This window comes from Lissotriton helveticus, chromosome 3_2, assembly GCF_964261635.1.
Source record: "Lissotriton helveticus chromosome 3_2, aLisHel1.1, whole genome shotgun sequence".
Taxonomy (NCBI): Eukaryota; Metazoa; Chordata; class Amphibia; order Caudata; family Salamandridae; genus Lissotriton; species Lissotriton helveticus.
In genome coordinates this window covers 360,770,838-360,791,025 of record NC_136062.1, presented here as the reverse complement: position 1 = coordinate 360,791,025, position 20,188 = coordinate 360,770,838, and the positions used below count along the sequence as shown (strand labels likewise).

General features: G+C 43.1%; 1 protein-coding gene across 1 annotated transcript in view; it reads right to left on the bottom strand.

Annotated features, from left to right (window-relative positions):
• Positions 1-4,894: 4,894 nt before the first annotated feature.
• Positions 4,895-20,188, bottom strand: part of TPCN2 (two pore segment channel 2) — a 228,681-nt gene continuing 213,387 nt past the window's right edge. Inside the window, exons 23-25 of the mRNA XM_078684245.1 lie at positions 17,321-17,402; positions 8,300-8,391; positions 4,895-5,931 (exon numbers count right to left, since the gene is read on the bottom strand). Coding sequence (XP_078540371.1) covers positions 5,853-5,931; positions 8,300-8,391; positions 17,321-17,402 — 253 coding nt within the window. The 3' untranslated portion in view covers positions 4,895-5,852. The remainder of the gene's footprint in view (positions 5,932-8,299; positions 8,392-17,320; positions 17,403-20,188) is intronic.

The following is a 20,188-nucleotide window of genomic DNA, read 5'->3' as shown; positions in this document are numbered from 1 at the left end:
TGGAGCTGAAAGTATATGATCTTTGATAATCTGGAAACCTTTTTTACATTCTTCGGACCACTCGAAAACAGCTCCTTGCTTTAGTAAGGACCTGAAACATTCAGTAGTTTTTGCGAAATCCTTCATAAATTTTGCATAAAAGTCACACAAACCGAGGAAAGACAACAATTGTTCCCTGTTTTGAGGAGCTGGTGCCTCAATAATGCTCTTAACTAAACCAGGCCTAGGCTTGATGCCTTTTTCTGAAATAATATGCCCTAAATACTCTATTTCTTTGGCCTTGAAAATACACTTAGCTTTCTGCAGGGTCAGACCTCTGTTCTCGAGAACTTCGAAAACTTCATTAATCACTTGATCGTGCTCACTCTCTGTTTTGGTAAAGATGAGAATGTCATCTTGAAAAACAACTACATTCGGATTATGGGCAAACATTTCCGACATGAGTCTTTGAAAGACAGCAGCGGCTGATGCCAGCCCAAAAGGAAGACGACAAAACTGGAAAACACCATCAGGAGTGACAAAGGCAGTGAGATGTCTAGATAGAGGGTTTAATTCTACCTGATGATAGGCAGCTTTGAGATCGAGTTTCGTAAACCACGAAGATGACCCCACTTTGGCAAGAAGGTCTTCTATTCGTGGCAAAGGAAACCCATCAACCCAAATAGCTTCATTTAGAGTGCGTAAGTCAACACACAGTCTCAAATCTCCTGACCTCTTCTTGGCTAAGACAATGGGGGAAAGCCATAGAGTAGATTTGACTTTTTCAATGATCCCTTGATCACACAGAGCCTTCAGGTGTTTAGACAAATCGCTTCTGATGCTCAAAGGGACATTGCGTAATTTGTGCTTGGTGGGAACCACATTGTCTTTCACTCTGATAGTATCCTGAAGGTTGGTGATTTTTCCAAGACGGTTCTCGAAAATTCTACTAAACTTTTGTTCCCAAGTGTTGTGCGCATGAGTACCTAAAGTGTTGTTATTAATCGTGGTAACAGGAGTGTCCTTAATCTGTTTATCGATGAAAACTGGATTAGCTAATCCTGGCTTGATAGTTAAACCTATTTCAGCTTGGTGAATAAGACCAAGAACATTAATTCCTTTCCTGGCCACATACACCTTCCCTTTGATAGTTACTCCTAATACATTGATGTCGGCCCAGAAATATCCAAGTAAATTAATCCTACTGCCTTCAAAGGCCACAGTAAGGATATCTGGGGGTAATAAACTCTTGTTCTACCAAAACCTGGTGTATTTATCTTGTGAAATAATGGTTATGCGTGCACCAGTATTGACTAGTAACTGAACGTGATCCTTTTCAATGATAACATCAATCTCGGGATCAGGAATGTCATGAGAAATACTTTTGTCATGAGAATCTGTGACTACTACCACATACTCTTGATGCATGATGTTTTCATGAGAAAGATCACCTTCATACGAAAAATTGTCACTATTTTCGTACACATTCTCATCATTGATGACACATCGAACATTTCCTCTTGTGCCTCCTCTCCTACCCCTCATGCATATCTTAGCAAAATGCCCCATTTTACCACACTGTCCACATTGCTGGTTGGCTGCCGGACAGTTCCTAAAAGAAGAAACATGAGAAGAAGAACCACATCTATAGCAGAACATTCTAGAGTCAGACTGTCTGAATCTACCACCTCTAGATAAATTGGGTCTCCTGAAATTGCCACGTGGCACAAAAGGAGGTCTGGTAGCAGGAAAATTAGAAACAGCACCAGAGATTGTGGTATTGGATACAGCACCAGAGATTGTGGTATTGGACAAAGCGGTTTCCAGTTGTTTGACATCATCCATAGAAGTTTCTATGCTTTTAGCTATATATACTGCCTTATCTAATGAGGGGTCTTTACATGTCAGCAACTTCTTTTGAATTTCTTTACAATAGCAACGTGCAACAAGTTGATCTCTAATAAGCTGTGATGTGAAATTGTCAAACTCACAATTTGCAGCTAACATTTTTAAAGCAGTTATAAAGGTGTCAATATTCTCATCACTCTTTTGAGTCCTTGTAAAAAACTTATACCTATGTACAACTAGGTTTTTAGTTTTAGTAAAGTATTTTTCTAATTTTGCTATGGCTACTTCAAAGTCATCAGGATCCTGACCTTCAGGTGGATCATATGGAGGTAAATGATCAAAAACGTTTTGACCTTCGACCCCCAAATGATAATACATGAGATTCTTCTTTCTTTCTGGTCTATATCTTTGGCCATCAATAGCTCCTAAGTAGGCCATAAAAGATCTAATCCATAACTTCCATTCTAACGGGGGATCCCCAGGTACTTGTAAAAATGGTGAAGGTGGAGTAACACTTTGCATTTTGCGATAAATAGAAAGTTAGTGAGTAAAATAAATTTGCTTAAGAATAATATTAGATGCGATGTATTTTTTTTTTTTTAATTTTTGTTTGAGAGAGAATCGCAAAAAAAAAAAATTAATGTACTTTTAAAGTATTCAGAGTTTAATCCTTGAAGACTGTGTGCACATCACAGAAGTAATATGCTGCAAAGGTTGTGTGTGTATCACAGAAGTAATACACTGCTAAATCGTGTGTGTATCACAGAGAAGAAAAAAAAAATTGATTTAAATTCAAGTTTCTGTCATTAGATGGCAGTGTGGTGTAAGTTCCAAGGTAAACTTGTTCAAAATCACCAAGGCTGCACTCTCATAACAAGAATTTTTTTTTTGACAAACACGTGTGAATGCTGTGTGTGTCAGCGCAGCGTTACAGATGTCATCTAGTATAATGAGATGTAGGTTGCGCAAGAAATTAGTATGCAGCGTGAAAACGATGAAGTCAGATGAGTTTCTGATGTGCGCAAATAATGAAGTAGCCTGGCGCTGCTTGCCGTTGTTGAAGTCGGTCGTTATGGATACTTGGAATCCCACGGCTAGAAGTACGTCAATATGCTAGGACGTGCTTGTTATTGGTTGAAAGCGCACGCCGTGCCTGTGATTGGTTGAAAGTGCACGGGAGGCAGTCACGTCACTTATTGAATGTTCGGCCGCGTCATCACAATGATGGAGGCAGCGCCGGTAGAAGATCTCTTCGGCTCCGTGAAACACGGTGAGAAAAATAACGTATTAAGTGCCTCTCGGGGATGTTTCTTTGGCAACAACGCATTAAAATGAAATAGTGTTTTGTAATGCGGAAATCGCGTGAGCGTTCAGCAGTCGCGTGCGCATTCAGGAAAAGTTCCTCTGAGTGTAGCTCGTTTTAGAAAGAAACAGAAAGGTTTCTTTGTCGAATAATTGTTAGTAATGGGTACGGCTCTCCCGCGCGGTCCGGAATGGGTAGATGAAAGTTTGTAATGTACTCACAGTTTTTGTGGAATTTTCTTCTAAAAAGAAAACGGTGATTCTTCCCGACGTCGAGTTGGCAGGACCGCTGGGTTGATCCCGTCCTCAGTCGCCAATGAAATGATGATTGCTGGACACAAGGAATGTATTCTTCACAGTGTAGTTTATTGGAGGAAGGGAGAGCCGTCCCAGCAGGCAGGTCGATGGCAAGATCAGATAATAACTGCCTCTGCTGGAACACAGTACATGGAACATTCCCAGTGACATGGGAAGGTTCCAGGTTGCGCAATGCACATCACCACAGAAGGTTTGAAGCAGCAGCAATGAGATTGGGCGCACGTGAGGGTATGAAGAAACAGAGATTGGGAGGGTTTGAAATAGCAGCATGGAGATTGAGTGGGTAGGAGAGTCTGGAGAAGCAACACATTTTTTTGAAGAAGCAACACGGAGACTGGGCGGGTGGGAGGGTTTGAAGTAGCAACACGGAGATTGGGTGGGGGGAGGGTTTAATGAAGTGGCAGTGATTGGGCGGGTGGATGTGTTTGAAGAAGTAGCACGGATATTGGGAGGGTGGGAGTGTTTGAAGAAGCAACATGGAGTTTGGGCGGTGTAAGGGTTTTAAGAAGCAACACAGATTGGACTGGGGAGGGTTTGAAGGAGCAACACGGAGAATGGGCAGGGGAGGGTTTGAAGATGCAACATGGAGATTGGGTGGCTGGATATATAATAGGGAAAGATGAAATAGTACCTGTATCACAGTGCAAGCAGCAGATGGACACTAAACAAAAAGAAACAATCTGTGATTGGTCCATGCTCCACAGAAAGAAGAGTAAGTGATGCCCAGCACTCGTAGGCCAATATGGAGGCAGCAAAGAAGAGTGACAATTAAGTCAATGAATAGTAAGCACTGGGCAGGCTCCAAGCAATTTATTGTAAACACCACCCTTCGCAGTGACAGTAGGCAAGACCAAACAAATCGCAGGGAGCAGGGTTAAAATCTAGCTCCATGGCCAAAACCAGGCCTAAACGCTAGGTGTTAATTCATAATCCCACTTGAAAATCAAATCATAAAACTTAGTACATAAGCCCATGCCAGTCTCGAAGTCTAGCCCGGTAAAGATCAGAACACAGACTCCGATACTGCCTTAATTCCTCAACAGTTTGAAATCTAGGCTCACAGCTAGCCATAATGCGATCAGACGTCTAAGGCTAGACTCCAGGGAACACAGAGGAAATCAAAGGTATGGCTTACAGCTAGGGACGGCTAACTAGGTGGTGCACATAATTTCTAGCAGTGCCTTCACCAAATACTGTTTTCAGAAAAGTGTTTGCAGGCCTTCATTTATACAAGGTAGCATCGCATCAGTGAATCAAGTGTACTGGCACATGTGATTATACCTTGAAACCAGGCTTGACCTGTGGCCACAGCGAAAACAAACAGGTAGATTTACACTTACAAGTCAGTGGGTTATTGTAACAGCTAGTAAGGGTCAAAATTAGGCAAGTGGCATGTCAACATCATCCTGAACATTCTTAGGACTGAAAGAATTATGGTCCCACAGTGTAAAAAATATAATTTTATTAATCTCAGAGGGACTACACGTCATATCAGTAAATTCCTCAGATTGAAAAGGTGAAAGATAAATCAGATAGTGTTAAATAAACTAGGCTGACCTCTTGAACCAAGATTATTGGAATTATAGGACTGCAGGTATGACCTATCATCTCCACATTGCATTCTGGGATATGTAGCAAAGTGAGTTTTAATTCAAGTTGTAGCCCCTGAATCCAGGCCTGGAAAAATCTGCCCATAGTGATCAGTGACTACATAAAGTGGTAAAATATTTCCTTACAAGATGAAGTAAGCCAATCTAATGTACTTTTCTAAAACCAACATATACAGACACAAGTGTATCTGTTTCCATTGCTCCACCCATGTGTAAGGCCATCACTAGTAGTGAGACTTATAGCGAAACATGTGCATTCTTAAAGTGGTTAGATTACATTTAAAAGTTAAAGTGCTTAATAATTGCAATACTCTAGACCCCAAGTCAATATGCACATGCAGTCTTTAAAAAATGAGAGGCACTAATTGTAACATTTTAAAAATAAAACCTAGGACATCTGTACACCTAAAACAAGTAGCATTCTTCCCAATGCCAGTGGAATTCCAAAGAAAGTAAAAACAGCAGCATTGCATCCCCAGCCAAAAATGTCCACTAAAATCAATAGTATGAAGTTTGTAATTCTAAAATAGGATGGTATCCAAATGAGCGTCACTGTGCTTCTGTACACAAACCAGACTATTCTTGTTCCTCCTATTCGTCACCACAGAAGGATGATGGGTTTGGTTGGCTTGGTGGGTTTGCAAGATACAAGCCCAGCCAAACATTGTGTCCATTGTTTCAGGTTTGCTTCCCAGAAAGCGCAGAAATCAATGCCTTTTGAAATCTGAATTTACTTCCGCACTTTATTTCTGTGCCCAGCCCTGGCATCACCGACGGGCGAGCATCTTCTGGAGGTCACCGCGAGAGATGCAGGTGTGGGTGATGATGTAGCTGGTCCATCAGCTCTTCCTCCGTCGGTTCTTCTAGATCCTCCCTAGAAGTGGATACAGGTGAAGTGGAAACATTAAATAGTCTGCATGTGTCGGTATATACAGTATTTAGGTAAAGAAAACCATAGTACACAATGCTTAATGAAATCAGTGACTCATTTTCATGCCTCATTTTCATGCCTCATTTTCATGCCAATCAAACCTACTTCGAGGTAGATAATGTCCACAGATCTTGTCACTGTACACTATTCCAATTCTATCATACTGAACTTCAATTATTATTGTTATCTGGGGTCAAGTAAGTAATTTGATGTAGAACCTCTTTGTTCGGCTAGTTCCCATCTCAATCTTCTTTTTCGTCACAGGGAACTTGGAAAGAGAGGACTGGTAAACTCAATTCCTTGTTCTCCTAAGTGGTGTGAAATGGTAACAGGTTACATTCCTATTGTCCCCCCATCCTTACAGACTTGGCCACTAACCCTGCTATATTGTATAGGAGCTGCTTTTTCAGTCTGCTCATTGACAGAACATTTTATCTCACAGGGCTCTCTCGCTTCTAAGTAAACTACCTTTTGAAATGTCTCTGACAATTTTAAATAAGACTTTGGATCCATAACTCTGCATCCTTCCCTTTCGACGGGGTTAGGTAACTAGAACCATTCTGGTTTCACAGACACCCCAAACCACATACATCACAGAGTCTTCTAGATCTACTGTACCCCTCTTACTGAACCCACGCTAGGTGTCTTACAACCCTTGGCTTGGTGAGGGTACTCATACCCTCTGTGCATGGAACTTTATTTCCTTAACACAAGTCGGGTTCCACAACCTTTCCATTCACTGGACCATGGTGCTCCATATCAAACATTAGATTTACTGTTGTGTCTTCTTGCGAATAGTTTACTGTTTTCAGCATAGCACCCTTTTCTTTTACTAGTGACTACGTGTCTGATGTACACTTCAGTATGTCTGACTGACCAGTTTCTGCAGTGAAAGCATTACATTTGAAACCATTTGCAGACCCTGCCTGACACTACATTGGTCCTATGGTGTTTTTATACTCCCATGGAGCATGCGGAGATAATCCATTCATTCATTCACCCATTCAACCTAGCAATGGCACGTTGTAGCTCACCTGAAGTCCTAAGATTTTAGGGTTCACCTCTCACCTGAGGGATTCACTGTTCTCAGGGGAGTCCTACTAGTTTGGGCAGGATACCAGGAACATGCAACCCCTCATTTGCTAACCATAACAAGGGCCCTGGGTGGTGCTTTTAGGCAACCACTGCTATGGAATATATTTTCTGGAGAAAATACTACCCAGGAGAACTGGACAGTACAGCGAGTTCATTCTATCCTTCTATACCCTCCTACACTGCGTTTAATGCCGCTTAGTGCCAACAACAGCCTCAGAATTGTAATTATACATAACAGGCACTGGCTTAGTTGGGTAGAGTTACAGGATGAGGCCACTGCACATGAACAATTCTTCACATTCAAAGAGTCACTGCCTGAAGGAGAAACAAGCATTTTTAGTAACAGGCCAGCTGTCACATGCACATAAGCATAACTAAAAAAAAAAAAAAACAATTCTCACTTAACCCTACAGTAGTGGGTCAAGTTACCTCTGTATTCACATCTAGTTTCGGCCATCTTAGAATGCTCTGCAAGGTGTATCAATAGCCAAACAAATTGACAAATAGGCCATGCTTATTAGCCAATTAGATTACGGCGATACCTTGTACGTAGGCATCCCTGACTATCTCTTACGGAGAGGGAGGTTCATTAAAAACACCGCGGCTGAACTGATCATAAGTCTTCAGGCACACAGCTCTGTGACTCCCAAACTCAAGGCCTTCCACTAGTTATCTATGCATAAACATGCAAAGTACTGTGTCACACACACGCACAAGGTACTCTACAACGGCCCTAGATACATAAATAAATATTGGTACAGTAGACCAACCAGAGGGCTCCGCTCACCACTGAGTGACTAAAAGTGGTTCCACGCATCCACCATGCAAGAACTAGAAGGCGTCCTTTTTCCTTCCTAGCGGCCTACAGCTAGAACCGCCTTCCCTCTTGAATGGACTATATATTTCCACATCTTCAAACTGTAGTTGAATACCCGCCTTTTCTGATTTCCTCATATAGGTCTACCCAATGTACATGTTCTGCTCCAGTTTCTATACAATAATATGTTCCAAGCGTTAGGCTACGCCTTACTGGGGGAGTAGGCGTTATATAAATGTATATAACATAACCGGTATGCAAAGGCAGGCCAGGAACGGCTTGATCTGCCCTATATGAATAGTCCCTGGAGGGGATATATGAAGAAAAATCTTCATACAGAGGAGATTTTATAGTGAAGAAAAAAGAGCAGTTGAATTTCCATTAACACAGGTGACCTACCTGAACATGTACTGAACAGTCATGTGATACTCGTAGTGCTGGGACTCAGTGAGGGAGTGTCGCTGGTTGCGGTCCCATTTGTGAATGAAATTCTAGAACAGAAAAAAACAGTGTTAGAATATGCAAATGGATAAGTAGGATTTTGTACACAACAGTAATAAAGTGACTCCAGATCCTACTGTGAACATTTTGGGTATTTATTAAGAAAAGATCCACAGTAACAAGAAGCCCAGATGAAGAAATCCTACCACTAACCCAGAGCGAGTGCCATTCCATGGAATCCTGGAACGCCAACTGATCTAAAAACAAAGTGAAGTGGCAGCAACTCACACAGGAGCACAAGACACTTCATGCATAAGCAGACAGTAGAAATTGTATAAACATCTCAACAATAAAAATTTTAGACCTAATGAACATTACATGGAGGTAGCTACAAGATATGTTGGCATCCGTGAGCAACCATTCAAAATATTCCAAGTGCTGAGCTCACTGGAAGTGGAAGATCCACTGCAGAGCCCCCATAATGCACAGGACACGAGACACTAACAGGATACAGGAGGTCAGTAGACCAAGAAGGATCAGAAATGTTCACACTGGAACACAGAATTTAGCCTGAAACATCAGGATCATACCCTGAATGTCCCAGATTCTCTGCAGGGGGTGGGAAGTCTGTATGCCACTATACTCTGGATATCCCTGTAAAAGCAATCCTCTGCACTGGCTAAAGGTGGCATTGGGCCATAATGAAAGAAAACACCAGAGAGAACAGAAGTCCCACAGGTGGTCTGGGATTGACTGAGGCGAGTCTGCCAAACAATTGTAGAGGTATGGGCCACCATTTGAAGAGGGGCTGCGACCACACCATCGCCTTCATAAGTACCTGGGGCAAAGATGCGGCTGAAAAGTAGTATGGTGGTTTTGTTTCTTGGGTGCCAAGAAGCAACAGAAGTAGCACCTTTTACCCCTCTCCACCTCAGGGACTCTTCTCCAGTGTCTTTTTAGTCAACCTCTTTGGCAAGGTTGGAGGCTTGTACTGCCGAAGTCTAAGTAAAACCAGGAAGGAGGGGAGGATGACAGAAAAGGAACAGTATACCCACATCATACCATATGTAGAACCACTGATCTGTGGTAACTACACACCAGCAGGGCAGACAAAAATGTATTAGTCCCCCTACTTGCTGAAAATGTCCTAATGAGAAGGAATCGGAGAAGCTTGGCAGCGGTTCAGGCAGGTGAGGAGGAGGAGGACAGACCTTACTGGTGGCCATATACCCTAGAGCGCTGAACGCTTCACCGGCTGCTGAAAAGGTAGAGATGGCTCTCTCAGTGCTACGACAGACCCTAAAAGTAATCTCTAGACTTCCAGGATTGTTGGTGGAACTGGCAGGCAGAAGATACCCGCTACCTTGGGCTTACTAGCTCAAGGTAGGCTCTATGCTGGGTATCTCTGAACCACTGCAACTCTGAATCTCCCTTGCTACCAAACAGCCTGGAGCCGGCATACAGCATATCCATAAGAGATGCCTAGCAGTTACCCAAAAAGTGTGTGGTGTGCACCCAGGAATGACAGAAAATCATCACACTAGTGTCCATGGCAAAGCAAACACAGGGCATGGTCTCCCGACCAGCTAAAAAAGGTACTTGTCCTTGTCCTGTATGTAAATGTAAATGTAAATGTATAGGCATTTATATAGCACACTACTTACCCGTAGGGTCCCAAGGCGCTACGACCGCTGCGAAACCCTTCCTGGCTTCCCTGAGAGATGGTCCCTTAATGGGTATCTCCAGGGTGAGACCAGGCATCCCCGGCGGTCTGGTGGGGCCGTTAGTGAAGTGAAGATGAGGCAAGCTAATGCCCAGAGTTGCCGAGTGTGAACGCTGATCAGAGTGGGCACCGAGGCGAGAGAATTTTCGAGTCCGCTGACCCTGGTCCAGAAACCTGCCGCGCCGGGAATCGAACCCTGGTCCCGGGCCGTCCTCTGCTCTCGGGTCTGCCGCCTCTAACCAGTGAGCCACACTACTTCACTTCGGTCTGGTGAAGAAATTGTGTAATTCCTCTGGGAGGGTAGGAGGCTCTCACTAGTCTTATCCCACAGGGGATAAGTGCATCTCACCAACAAGAAAACTGCATCTGGAAACCTGGACACCAAACTAGCAGTAGAGGAAACCCTTTTACCGAGAGTGTTAAGATGCATGGAGTCTCTGTGAGGTGGGGCGAGAAGGTGGGTGGAGAAGGCACTCAAAATCACCTTGCAGCAATATCCACCATACCTACATCCAAAGATTTATCCAGAACGATTCATGCTTGGAAGAATTAAAGATACCATCTAACTAATTTAGTATTTTTAAGACCAATGTAATGCTTTATTGTGAAACCCCTCCACCGCAACCCATAAATTGCAAATTTCCTCCAGATTTTTACTTTTACTGTTTTTACACTTTGTCTCCAAGTCCTATTAAACAGTACAAGCACTGTACTGAAATTGGACAACTATGCTGCCGCATAATGGGACAGGCCTGCAACATTATGAGGTGGCTAAAATGGAATGATGACAAAACACTAATAAGATGCACTTGAAACTAACCATATCCAACCACTGGTTACAAATTCACTCTGTACGACTTACAGAGCCAGATAAGTGGAATCTTACATGGAGAGTTTCGTATTATGTGTGTCTGTGCGAGTGTGGGGGGTTATGTTATGTTATGGATGATTTATATAGCGCCTATCACCGCCGGTCTCTAAGCGCTTAACAGAAAAACATAACACACTGGTAGCCAAAGAACCCTCAGTTGTTTTCAGTTTTTTTCTGAAGGATAATAGCTGGAATTCCTCCTACAGGGTAGGCGGGAGCTCATTCCAGAGTTGCGGGAGAAGCACAAGCAGAGCCCTGCATCCTCTGGTTTTTAGTTTGAACCTAGGTTGAGTCAGGTTGGAGGTTGTTCCTGAGCGCAAAGATCTTCCAGGAATATACCTCTTCAAACGTTGCTTGATGTACTCTGGGGCTTTCCCAAAGAGTGCCTTATGGGCCACGCAGAGACATTTAAACTGGACTCGAAATTTCACTGGAAGCCAGTGCAGCTTTTGAAGCAGGGGGGTTACATGCGAGTTTCTAGACAGGGAGTAGATCAGCCTAGCTGCATCATTCTGAACCACCTTCCTCAACAGCTTCCGTGGCAAGCCAAAAAATAGGGCGTTGCCATAATCAAGTCTCGAGATTACTGTGGCAGATACGATCGATTGCAGGGTGGAGGCAGATAAGATGGGAACTAGCTTTCGCAGTTGCCTCAACACACCTATGCAGGATCCGACGACAGCAGAGACTTGAGGGGCCATTGAGAGATCCGCATCGATCCTTAATCCCAGGCTTTTTGCCACAGTACCAGGAGAAGGAGTAGTTCCCAGCTCAGGAGGCCAATACAGGTCATTCCAGGGATCCTCTTTATTGCTGATCACCAGCACCTCCGTTTTATCAGCATTCACTTTCAACAGATGGTTAGTCATCCAGTTGACCGTGAAGCTGAGTAGGCTCCTTACTGATTCCTGGGCCTCTCTAGTGTCATCCAACTGGACCAATAGCTGGGTGTCGTCTGCGTAATTGAAAACTTCACAGTTCATACGCATGAGCTCCTCCACCAACGGTCGTAAATAGATATTAAAAAGCAGGGGGGATAGAGCCGACCCCTGGGGCACCCCCTAGGCCACCTCACTGATCCCGGACAGCTGGTCTCCTAACTGCACTCTCTGGGTTCGACCCCACAGGAAGGATTCTAGCCACTTTAGCACCTGGCCTGAGATCCCCAATTTCGTGACCCGGTCCAGCAAGATGGTGTGGCTGACCGTATCGAAAGCCGCTGATAAGTCTAAGAGAATCAGGGCGCATGGCTGTTTATTATCAGCCCTGACTCTCAGCTCATCGGCGACCGAGGCCATGACTAATTCTGTGCTATGTTGGGGCCGAAACCCAGCCTGTCTAGCATGAAGGAGATGGTATTCCTCGAGATGGCCGGCTAGAGTGCTGAGAACATGCTTTTCCAGGATCTTGCTTAGAAATGGTAACTGCGAGATAGGCCTGTAGTTTTTTAAGGCTTTCGTATCCGTTCCTGCTTTCTATAGAAGTGGGGAGACCCTGGCTTCTTTCATCTGAGTTGGCAAATAACCTGTATTCAGTGAGTTATTCAGTAAACTCAACACCTGGGGCTGGATGCCTGGTAGGGCCATTTAAAAATTTTTAGGGGGACATGGATCAATATTTGAGCCTGACTTGATCTGTCCGACAAGTTCCGCTAGGCATTTGTCGTCTATGGGGGGGAAACTGTTCAAAGTCATAGGTGGTACCTGAACAGTCTGTCTAGGCAGCATGGTTGGAGCTGGCCGTGTCTTGATGTCGGTGATAATATCCTGTACCTTCTGAAGGAAGAAAGTTTGGAAGGAGTCCCAGTCTGGTTGATCGTCCGTGGAGATTTTCCCTTCTCGTTGTGCGAGTTCCCTTGATATCGTAAAGGTCTCTCGCTGTATGTTTATCGCATCCCTAATTCTTCTCTCATAGAAAGCAGCCTTTCTTTCCAGGATGTCTGCCTTGTATTTGGAGAGCAAGGTTTTAAAGATTTCGGCCTCCGTTTGACAGTAATGAAGTCTCCACCTTCTCTCTGCCTTGCGAAGGGCTTGCTACTTCTGTTTCAAAGAGGCGTCAAACCATGGCGCTCCCTTCCCTTTAGTTCTAGTACTCTCCATCTGCTCAGGGACAAGTATATCTAGAGCGGCGAGCATCCAGGTCATTAGTATCCTAGCATCATGGTCCAAATCTGTGCCACTCATTTTAGGGGGGATGGAGGAGAGCAGAGTCGCGATTAAGAGGTCGGCTTTAACCTTATTCCAAGGTCGAATTTTTCTCCGTGATTTGTTTGGGGCAGCCCGTACAGGGTCACCTGGAACCCAGCACTTTATCATGAAGTGCTCCGACCAAATGCAGGGACTAACCTCCGTTATTTCTGTATTAGGCAGGGAGGACCAGACAAGGTCCAGTGTATGGCCTTTCACGTGAGTCGGGCCCACCACTAACTGTTTTAAGTTGAGCAACGAGAGATTGGCTTCGAACTCAGTCTCAGTAGGGTCTCTGGGTACTTTGTCCCAGTGATAATTAAAATCGCCAACCACCAGGAGGGACTTGAATCTGGTTGCCAGGTCCGTTAGAAGTTCGAAAAGGATCTCATTAAAATCCGGAGAGCTTTGCGGCGGGCGATAAACTACTAATATTGCGAAGCATGATGATTTGAGTGAGACTTTAATCCCTAGCAGCTCCGCACAGGCACAGTTTTCTGCTAGAATCTCTTTTACTACGAGACATTTTTTAAACAAAAATGCCACACCTCCCCCTCTGCAGTCGTTTGGGCGATTAAACCAGATTGCGTCATAGTCTGGGGGTAGGGCAGCCAAGATGTCTGGCGTTGATGCAGAGCCAAGCCAAGTCTCTGAAAGAGCAAGAATGTCAATTTCTCCCTCCAGCAATAGAGAGAAGACTTCTAGGTAATACTTTTGCAAAGAGCGCGTATTAAGTGTCGCTAATCTTAGGCCATGTGACTGCCGGACAGTCAATGTGGGGAGAGTCCTGAAGCCTGTACCTGTGGTCTGCATCAGGTCATCCGCTTGCAGGTTGGCCAAGGTGACTTCATCTAAACAGAAGGAGACGGTCTTTAATGCCCATAAAGCATCAGGTGAGTAAGTACGGATTTGGCCAGAGTGGGTGGCCCCTGGGCCCGTCATGGCCCGGACGGGCACAGACGGGCTTTCCTCTGGCGCTCCTCCGGCGCGATGCTGCGCGCGATCGCTGCGCGCCCGCATACTGATGGTTATTTATGGTAACAGGCTAAAAAGGCACTCGCATAGACTAGCCCGCTAACCCCTAAAGCGTGGTGGCAGGGTCTCTAGCCCACACCCAAGATGGCGGACGGGCGTGAGGCGGCGAGGGAATCACCGAAATGGTGAGATGTGTGTTTTTAATCCAATTATTGTGCAAGCAATGCGAGGGATGGGATCGTAGGGTCACTAAACAAAATTCAGAGTAAAATTCGATCTCTAAAACAAATTTCGTTTTTGAGCAAATTTTAGCAGCAAACAGTTTAAAAAGGAGCTAGCCTCCAACAACATAAAACAAATGAGGATTTCTTTGGTAACAGCAGCGGCAGGTCGTTCTATTTCTGATCGGCGCACTGGCCGAGTGACCACCTAAAAATAGCCTTTGCCTGAAAGGCACTCGCAAAGACTAGCCCGCTAACCCCTAAAGCGTGGTGGCAGGGTCTCTAGCCCAAACCCAAGATGGCGGACGGGCGTGAGGCGGCGAGGGAATCACCGAAATGGTGAGATGTGTGTTTTTAATCCAATTATTGTGCCAGCAATGCGAGGGATGGGATCGTAGGGTCACTAAACAAAATTCAGAGTAAAATTCGATCTCTAAAACAAATTTCGTTTTTGAGCAAATTTTAGCAGCAAACAGTTTAAAAAGGAGCTAGCCTCCAACAATATAAAACAAATGAGGATTTCTTTGGTAGCAGCAGCGGCAGGTCGTTGGGGGTGACATTTATCTTTCCTGAGGCTTAAGGACTTTGAAATTTTCTGAACTTTAACTTTTCTAGAATGGGTACGGAATCTTTAAATGAGGTGACAATTAGAGAGATGATTTTTGGGACCTATTCTGTCCTATGCTAATGTCTGTGTCCTTAGATTGTGGTAAATAATTTTCCTATTTTCTGAACTATTGAACTAAAATAAATATAAATGTTTGAATGTAATTCTTTTTTTTTAGGCTATTTTACTGAATGAATAAATGAATGAATAAAGGTCATGCTAGAAGATTTTTGCTTTAGAATAAAAAATTAAATACATGAAGAATTAAGCTGGTCTTGTTTATCCTTTAGTTAATTTTTACTAGCAGATCCATTGACAAAATGATAGTGGTGTGTCTGAAAATTTCCCCCGTAGATAAACCATGGTAAAGGATTAAAATTGCAGATGTACATATTATAAATAGTTAGCGTTTAATTAGGACACTCCGCTAATGATACAGTAGCTCTCCTCCATTTTGAATTATTCACCGAATCCTTGAAGTAGAGTGAATGTGTGTTTGAGTAACTAGCAGTGTTATGGACCCCACTGATGTGATTCGGTTCTTCAGGAAAAAGGTGATATGGATTAAAGAATTTCTGGATGAGCGCTGCATCAGAAGCAATGGCTGCAGACTCTGCTGCCTGCTGGACGCCTGTGGGGCTCTTTAAGTGGACTCACTCTGACTCATCTATGGACCTCCTTTTCTGGAGATCTGAATGGTGCTGGAGAGAGCCTGATGGACAGGGAGTTATGGAGAACCTATCAAGACATCAGCAACTAGGGAGACTGGTCATAAGACAATTAGAAAAAACTTCCAAAGCGTTCCTGAAAGATGGGGCATGTTTCCAGCCCAACATAGCAATGCTGTACCCTTCCTGCTCGTGTCCTCAACCGAGAACTGTCAATGCTGGAATACTGCAGATTCTTCGTGATCAACTCACTGTGCCTTTACAGCGGCAGAAGCGATCCAAGCACTGTGACTCAACTTCCTTGGCATTACACCATTTCATGACAGACACTCTGTATCACATGGATGTAATCATCACTTTGTATCACATGGCTGTATTCATTAAAGGTTGTGCCCAGCTTGTACTCACAAGGTGCAACTACCATGTCAGCTGTAACTTGTGTTTTTATCCACTTCCCTATCAATTGTTCTGAATTCTATGCCAACAGAGCCCTATATTCTTTTTCTTTTGGTGGGATTTTGTTTATGAAAAGCTGAATGTGTAATTGTAGAAAAATTATTTTAAGTGAACATGGTTTCAACCTCTAATACCGCTGTGACACAATTTGCATAACTGTACAGTTCAATGCAGCAAATATCACTTACACAATCCTACAGAATATAATCAATGCTACCAAATACGGATCCAATAACTGCTTACAGGAAATCTACCTCTCCAGGCCATCCAGTGGGAAATGGCCTAACATGCTTCCATAACCTTGGCAAAGCAATCAGCTGCCCTGGTGAATTCTATGCCTGTAAAGACTAATACCATGTATTTGGATTTTCCTTATTTAGGCCATAAATGACTAAATCATCATGCCAGTGAGTGATAGATGTGAAAATGTAGGACTGGCAGGAAAAAGGAAACATACGGATCCACCGCCAGGGACTTATGAGATCTCGCCAGGTTCTAAAAAAGGTCAGAATACAGCTCCTCCTGAAGCAGCCATCACACCAGACTATGTCAATATTAAAGTGATTTCTACCTCTAGAAGGGAAGATATTGTAAGTATAACTGGTGGGAAAACAGTCTTCGGAAACTATACACCATACATATAAATTGGATTTATACCGTACAAGTTTACATTAGGCTATAGTAGCCTACATTTCGATAGGTCTCCTGCTGAGTTACACTCTTCTATCAATGCCCACAACCTAAGGTATCTATAAACAAACGAATGCCTATCATAGCAAGTAATTGAATGTATACTTGTTTACCTACATTTCCAACTATGAACATCCTATAGCAGAGGAATCTCTTAGCAAAGTTGCTGTGATGTGCCCAAAGCAATTGTAGGAGCAAGATTTTAAAAACTGCAGAAGTCGTGACTTCTGGGAATTTGACATGCGAAATACGCATAAAACTCCAAATGTCATTTGGAAAAATTTAAGACATAGTATTAAGCAAGGAGGTTTTGGAATAAAAAGTGGCTCGATAGTGTATGCAAGGAACGAATGCACCATTTAAAGAGGAAGTTGTAGTAAACGGATGAATTGGAGCACATAAAAAAATGTGAGACGATCTATGTGCTTGATGGCCAACACAGTTATGATACATTATTAGAAGAAAGAATAAACATAAATCGAGTGATGAGAAGGACATGGTTTATATGCTGTACAGAATCAATAATCAACTATTGTGGTTAGTACTCTTCTGTATTCACGTTGCATGGAAGCTGGTCCTTACCTCAAGTATCAAGGCCACAAAGAGATTAATCCAGATGACGGAAGACATCAACCACCAGGCGACAAAATACAGCTTTGACCACCTACAATAATACATTTGAAAATCTGTCAGATATTAATTGTTTTTGCCAAAGAAAGGGATTACATGAATTGTACAAGTGATGAGGGGCATATGTAGGTAGCTGTTTGCGAATCGCAAACGGCGTTTTGATATGTAGGTGCCACTTAGCAAAACAAGGAATCGCAAAAATTGTGATACCTTATTTTGCCTATAGCATTTAAGGAATCGCAAGTTTGCGATTCCTTAAATGCTATGTAGGGGTGCTTCAAAAATTGCGATTTTTGCATAAGGAATCGTAAAATACCACCTACTTCAAGTAGATGGTATTTTGCGATTTCCTTCAAAAATGCTTTTTTTTTTTATTCAAAGTGCCATGTGGTGCACAGACATGCCCTTAGGGCATGTATGTGCGCCACATGTACTTACAGGCACATTCAGGGGTGCAACAGGTGTCCTTTTGACACCCTGGCACACTTGGAATTGCGATTCTCATATTGCAATTTTCACACAGAAAATCGCAATTTGAGAATGTATCCCCATTCATTCCTATGGGCCTTTTGGCCCATAGTAATGGATGGGACTCCCATTCCTTAATTGCGATTCGTAATTTGCTAATCGCAAATAAGGAATGTTAGAGATTCGCAAAAAATTTGCGAATTTTTACCTACATTCCATTTTGCTATTCTCAAATAGCGATTCCTTAAAAATCGCTATTTGGGAATCGCAAAATGGAAATTACCTACATATGCCCCTTAGTCACTTCCATATTTATTGTTCATCTGCAACTCGCCCCAATAGTACAAGTGAGATATCCTTCTCTTAATAGGATGAAGGAGAGGAAGCAATAAAGCAGTAAACATTGAAATGCCCAGAAACATTTGTTTCTGTACCAAAGCTACACAACCCCTTACATCCCATTTGGGATGTTGAATAGGTCACTAAGGCGAGGAGGAAGCACAGAGTAGTACAGACGTCCTAACATTGAGTAACGTACTCAGACACCCTCAGTTTAAGCATTAAACATTACAGAGAACAGAGCAAATGTTCTATGAAAGAACAATGAAATCTCAGATGTTCTACAGGAATTCTAATGAGTCTGGTTTCTTTAGCAGACCAGATGTATTCTCCAGTACAACAAGATGTACAGTAAACACAAGTACCCCTGTTAAACAGCGAAGGCCACCCACAGATTCTCCTCATTCAACATGGTCTTCTAAAATCTAATGGGCAAGTGTATCCATGCCAATTACAGTACAGTCATTCGCCCATTTGGACATCCATGATGCAAACGGTGCCACTCTTGGTTTTCCATCTTTAGCCTGTATTAGGGCAGCACTCAATAGCTTTATCTCTTGGGCCATACGGTTTGACACAAACAGCCTGGGCAATTCATCTCTTGGCATCCTTTAATTCGTCCTCGCATTTTTGTGACCAAACACATTAGCCTTCTTCTTTCTCAAGGTCTCATCTTACCTGCCCTATTAAGAAATCATGATCCACCAATTCTGCATACCGTTCCCCCAAAAAAGGAACAGTTCTGAACCTTCCTTTTTAGAACTTTAAACTACCTTAAATCCCTTCAGAGGCTAGAATTGTGGTTGAATACCCACATCTGAAATAGCGCGAGCCAAATAATCAATATCCTTTATAGAAAATTAACGTTACTCGAACTACAGGCAGGCCGGCAACGAGTAAAATCTTTAAAAACCTTCCTCAAAATTATGCCGTTTGGTCTGTGAATCCTTCTGCATATTATCAAATCATCCTCAAAACATTGAACTTGTGCTATACCTTCAAATAGCCACTGCTTCACTTGCTGGAAAACAGCTGAAACAGATGCTAAAACAACAGGCATCCTGACAAATCGCTGTTCCCCCTGTGGTGCAATGAAGCAAGTAAGATGTAGTTATATTTGATAATATTTATTTAATTTAATACTAAAAAGTTTTATATAGTGCGAACATGATCCCAAGGTAATGTCAAAGCGCTCCACAATTAAGGGAGGGAAGACAAACATGGATGTACATGCGTCAAATAAACACATGTCACAGTTACAAAGGGTGCATTAAAGAACATTGCAATAGCTAAAAAAAAAATCCTGACACTGGGAGGGGAAGAGAAGATTAATGAAGGGAACCAAAAGATCCAAACCTATTTAAGGTAAGAACTTGTTCATGAGGAATCATTCTACTTCCAATTTGAAAGCAACCGTAGAGTAGATTCTGCTTACTTCAGGTAGGAGAGCGTTCCAGATTCTCTGGGCTGAGCCGGGGAATGCTCTTTGAGAAATTCTCTATTTTGCGAAAGATCTGAGGTTTGAGGTGCAAGGAGTTAGCACTTCTTGAGGGTCTACCGCCTCCAGATAATTCTAGCATTTGGACAAGAAACCTGCTGGTTTTGAAATGGAGGGCTTTGTGAGACAGGAAGGCAATCTTTAGCTGTATTCTTGATTCAAAAGTCAGCCAGTTTAGAGATTTTAAGACTGGGGAAATGTGCCGACTTCTTTTTGTGCCCGTAGTCAGTCTGGCCGAAGCATTCAATGAGGCCCTAAGTGGGGCGAAGATATATTTAGGGGGGCCACAGAGTGTAGCAAAACCATAGTCTAGCATCGGCAAAACCAGCGCTTGGAGCACTTGCTTGAAGTCAGCTTGTGGAATGAAAGGTTTGAGATTCCGAAGTAACTTCATCAAGTGATTCACTCCCTTGCACACCTTGCTAATATGATTCTTCATATTTAAATGCTTGTCGAGGCTGAGTCGGCGAGATTTGGCGGAGTCAATAATGTGGGGGGAGCAGTTGAAGGCAGTG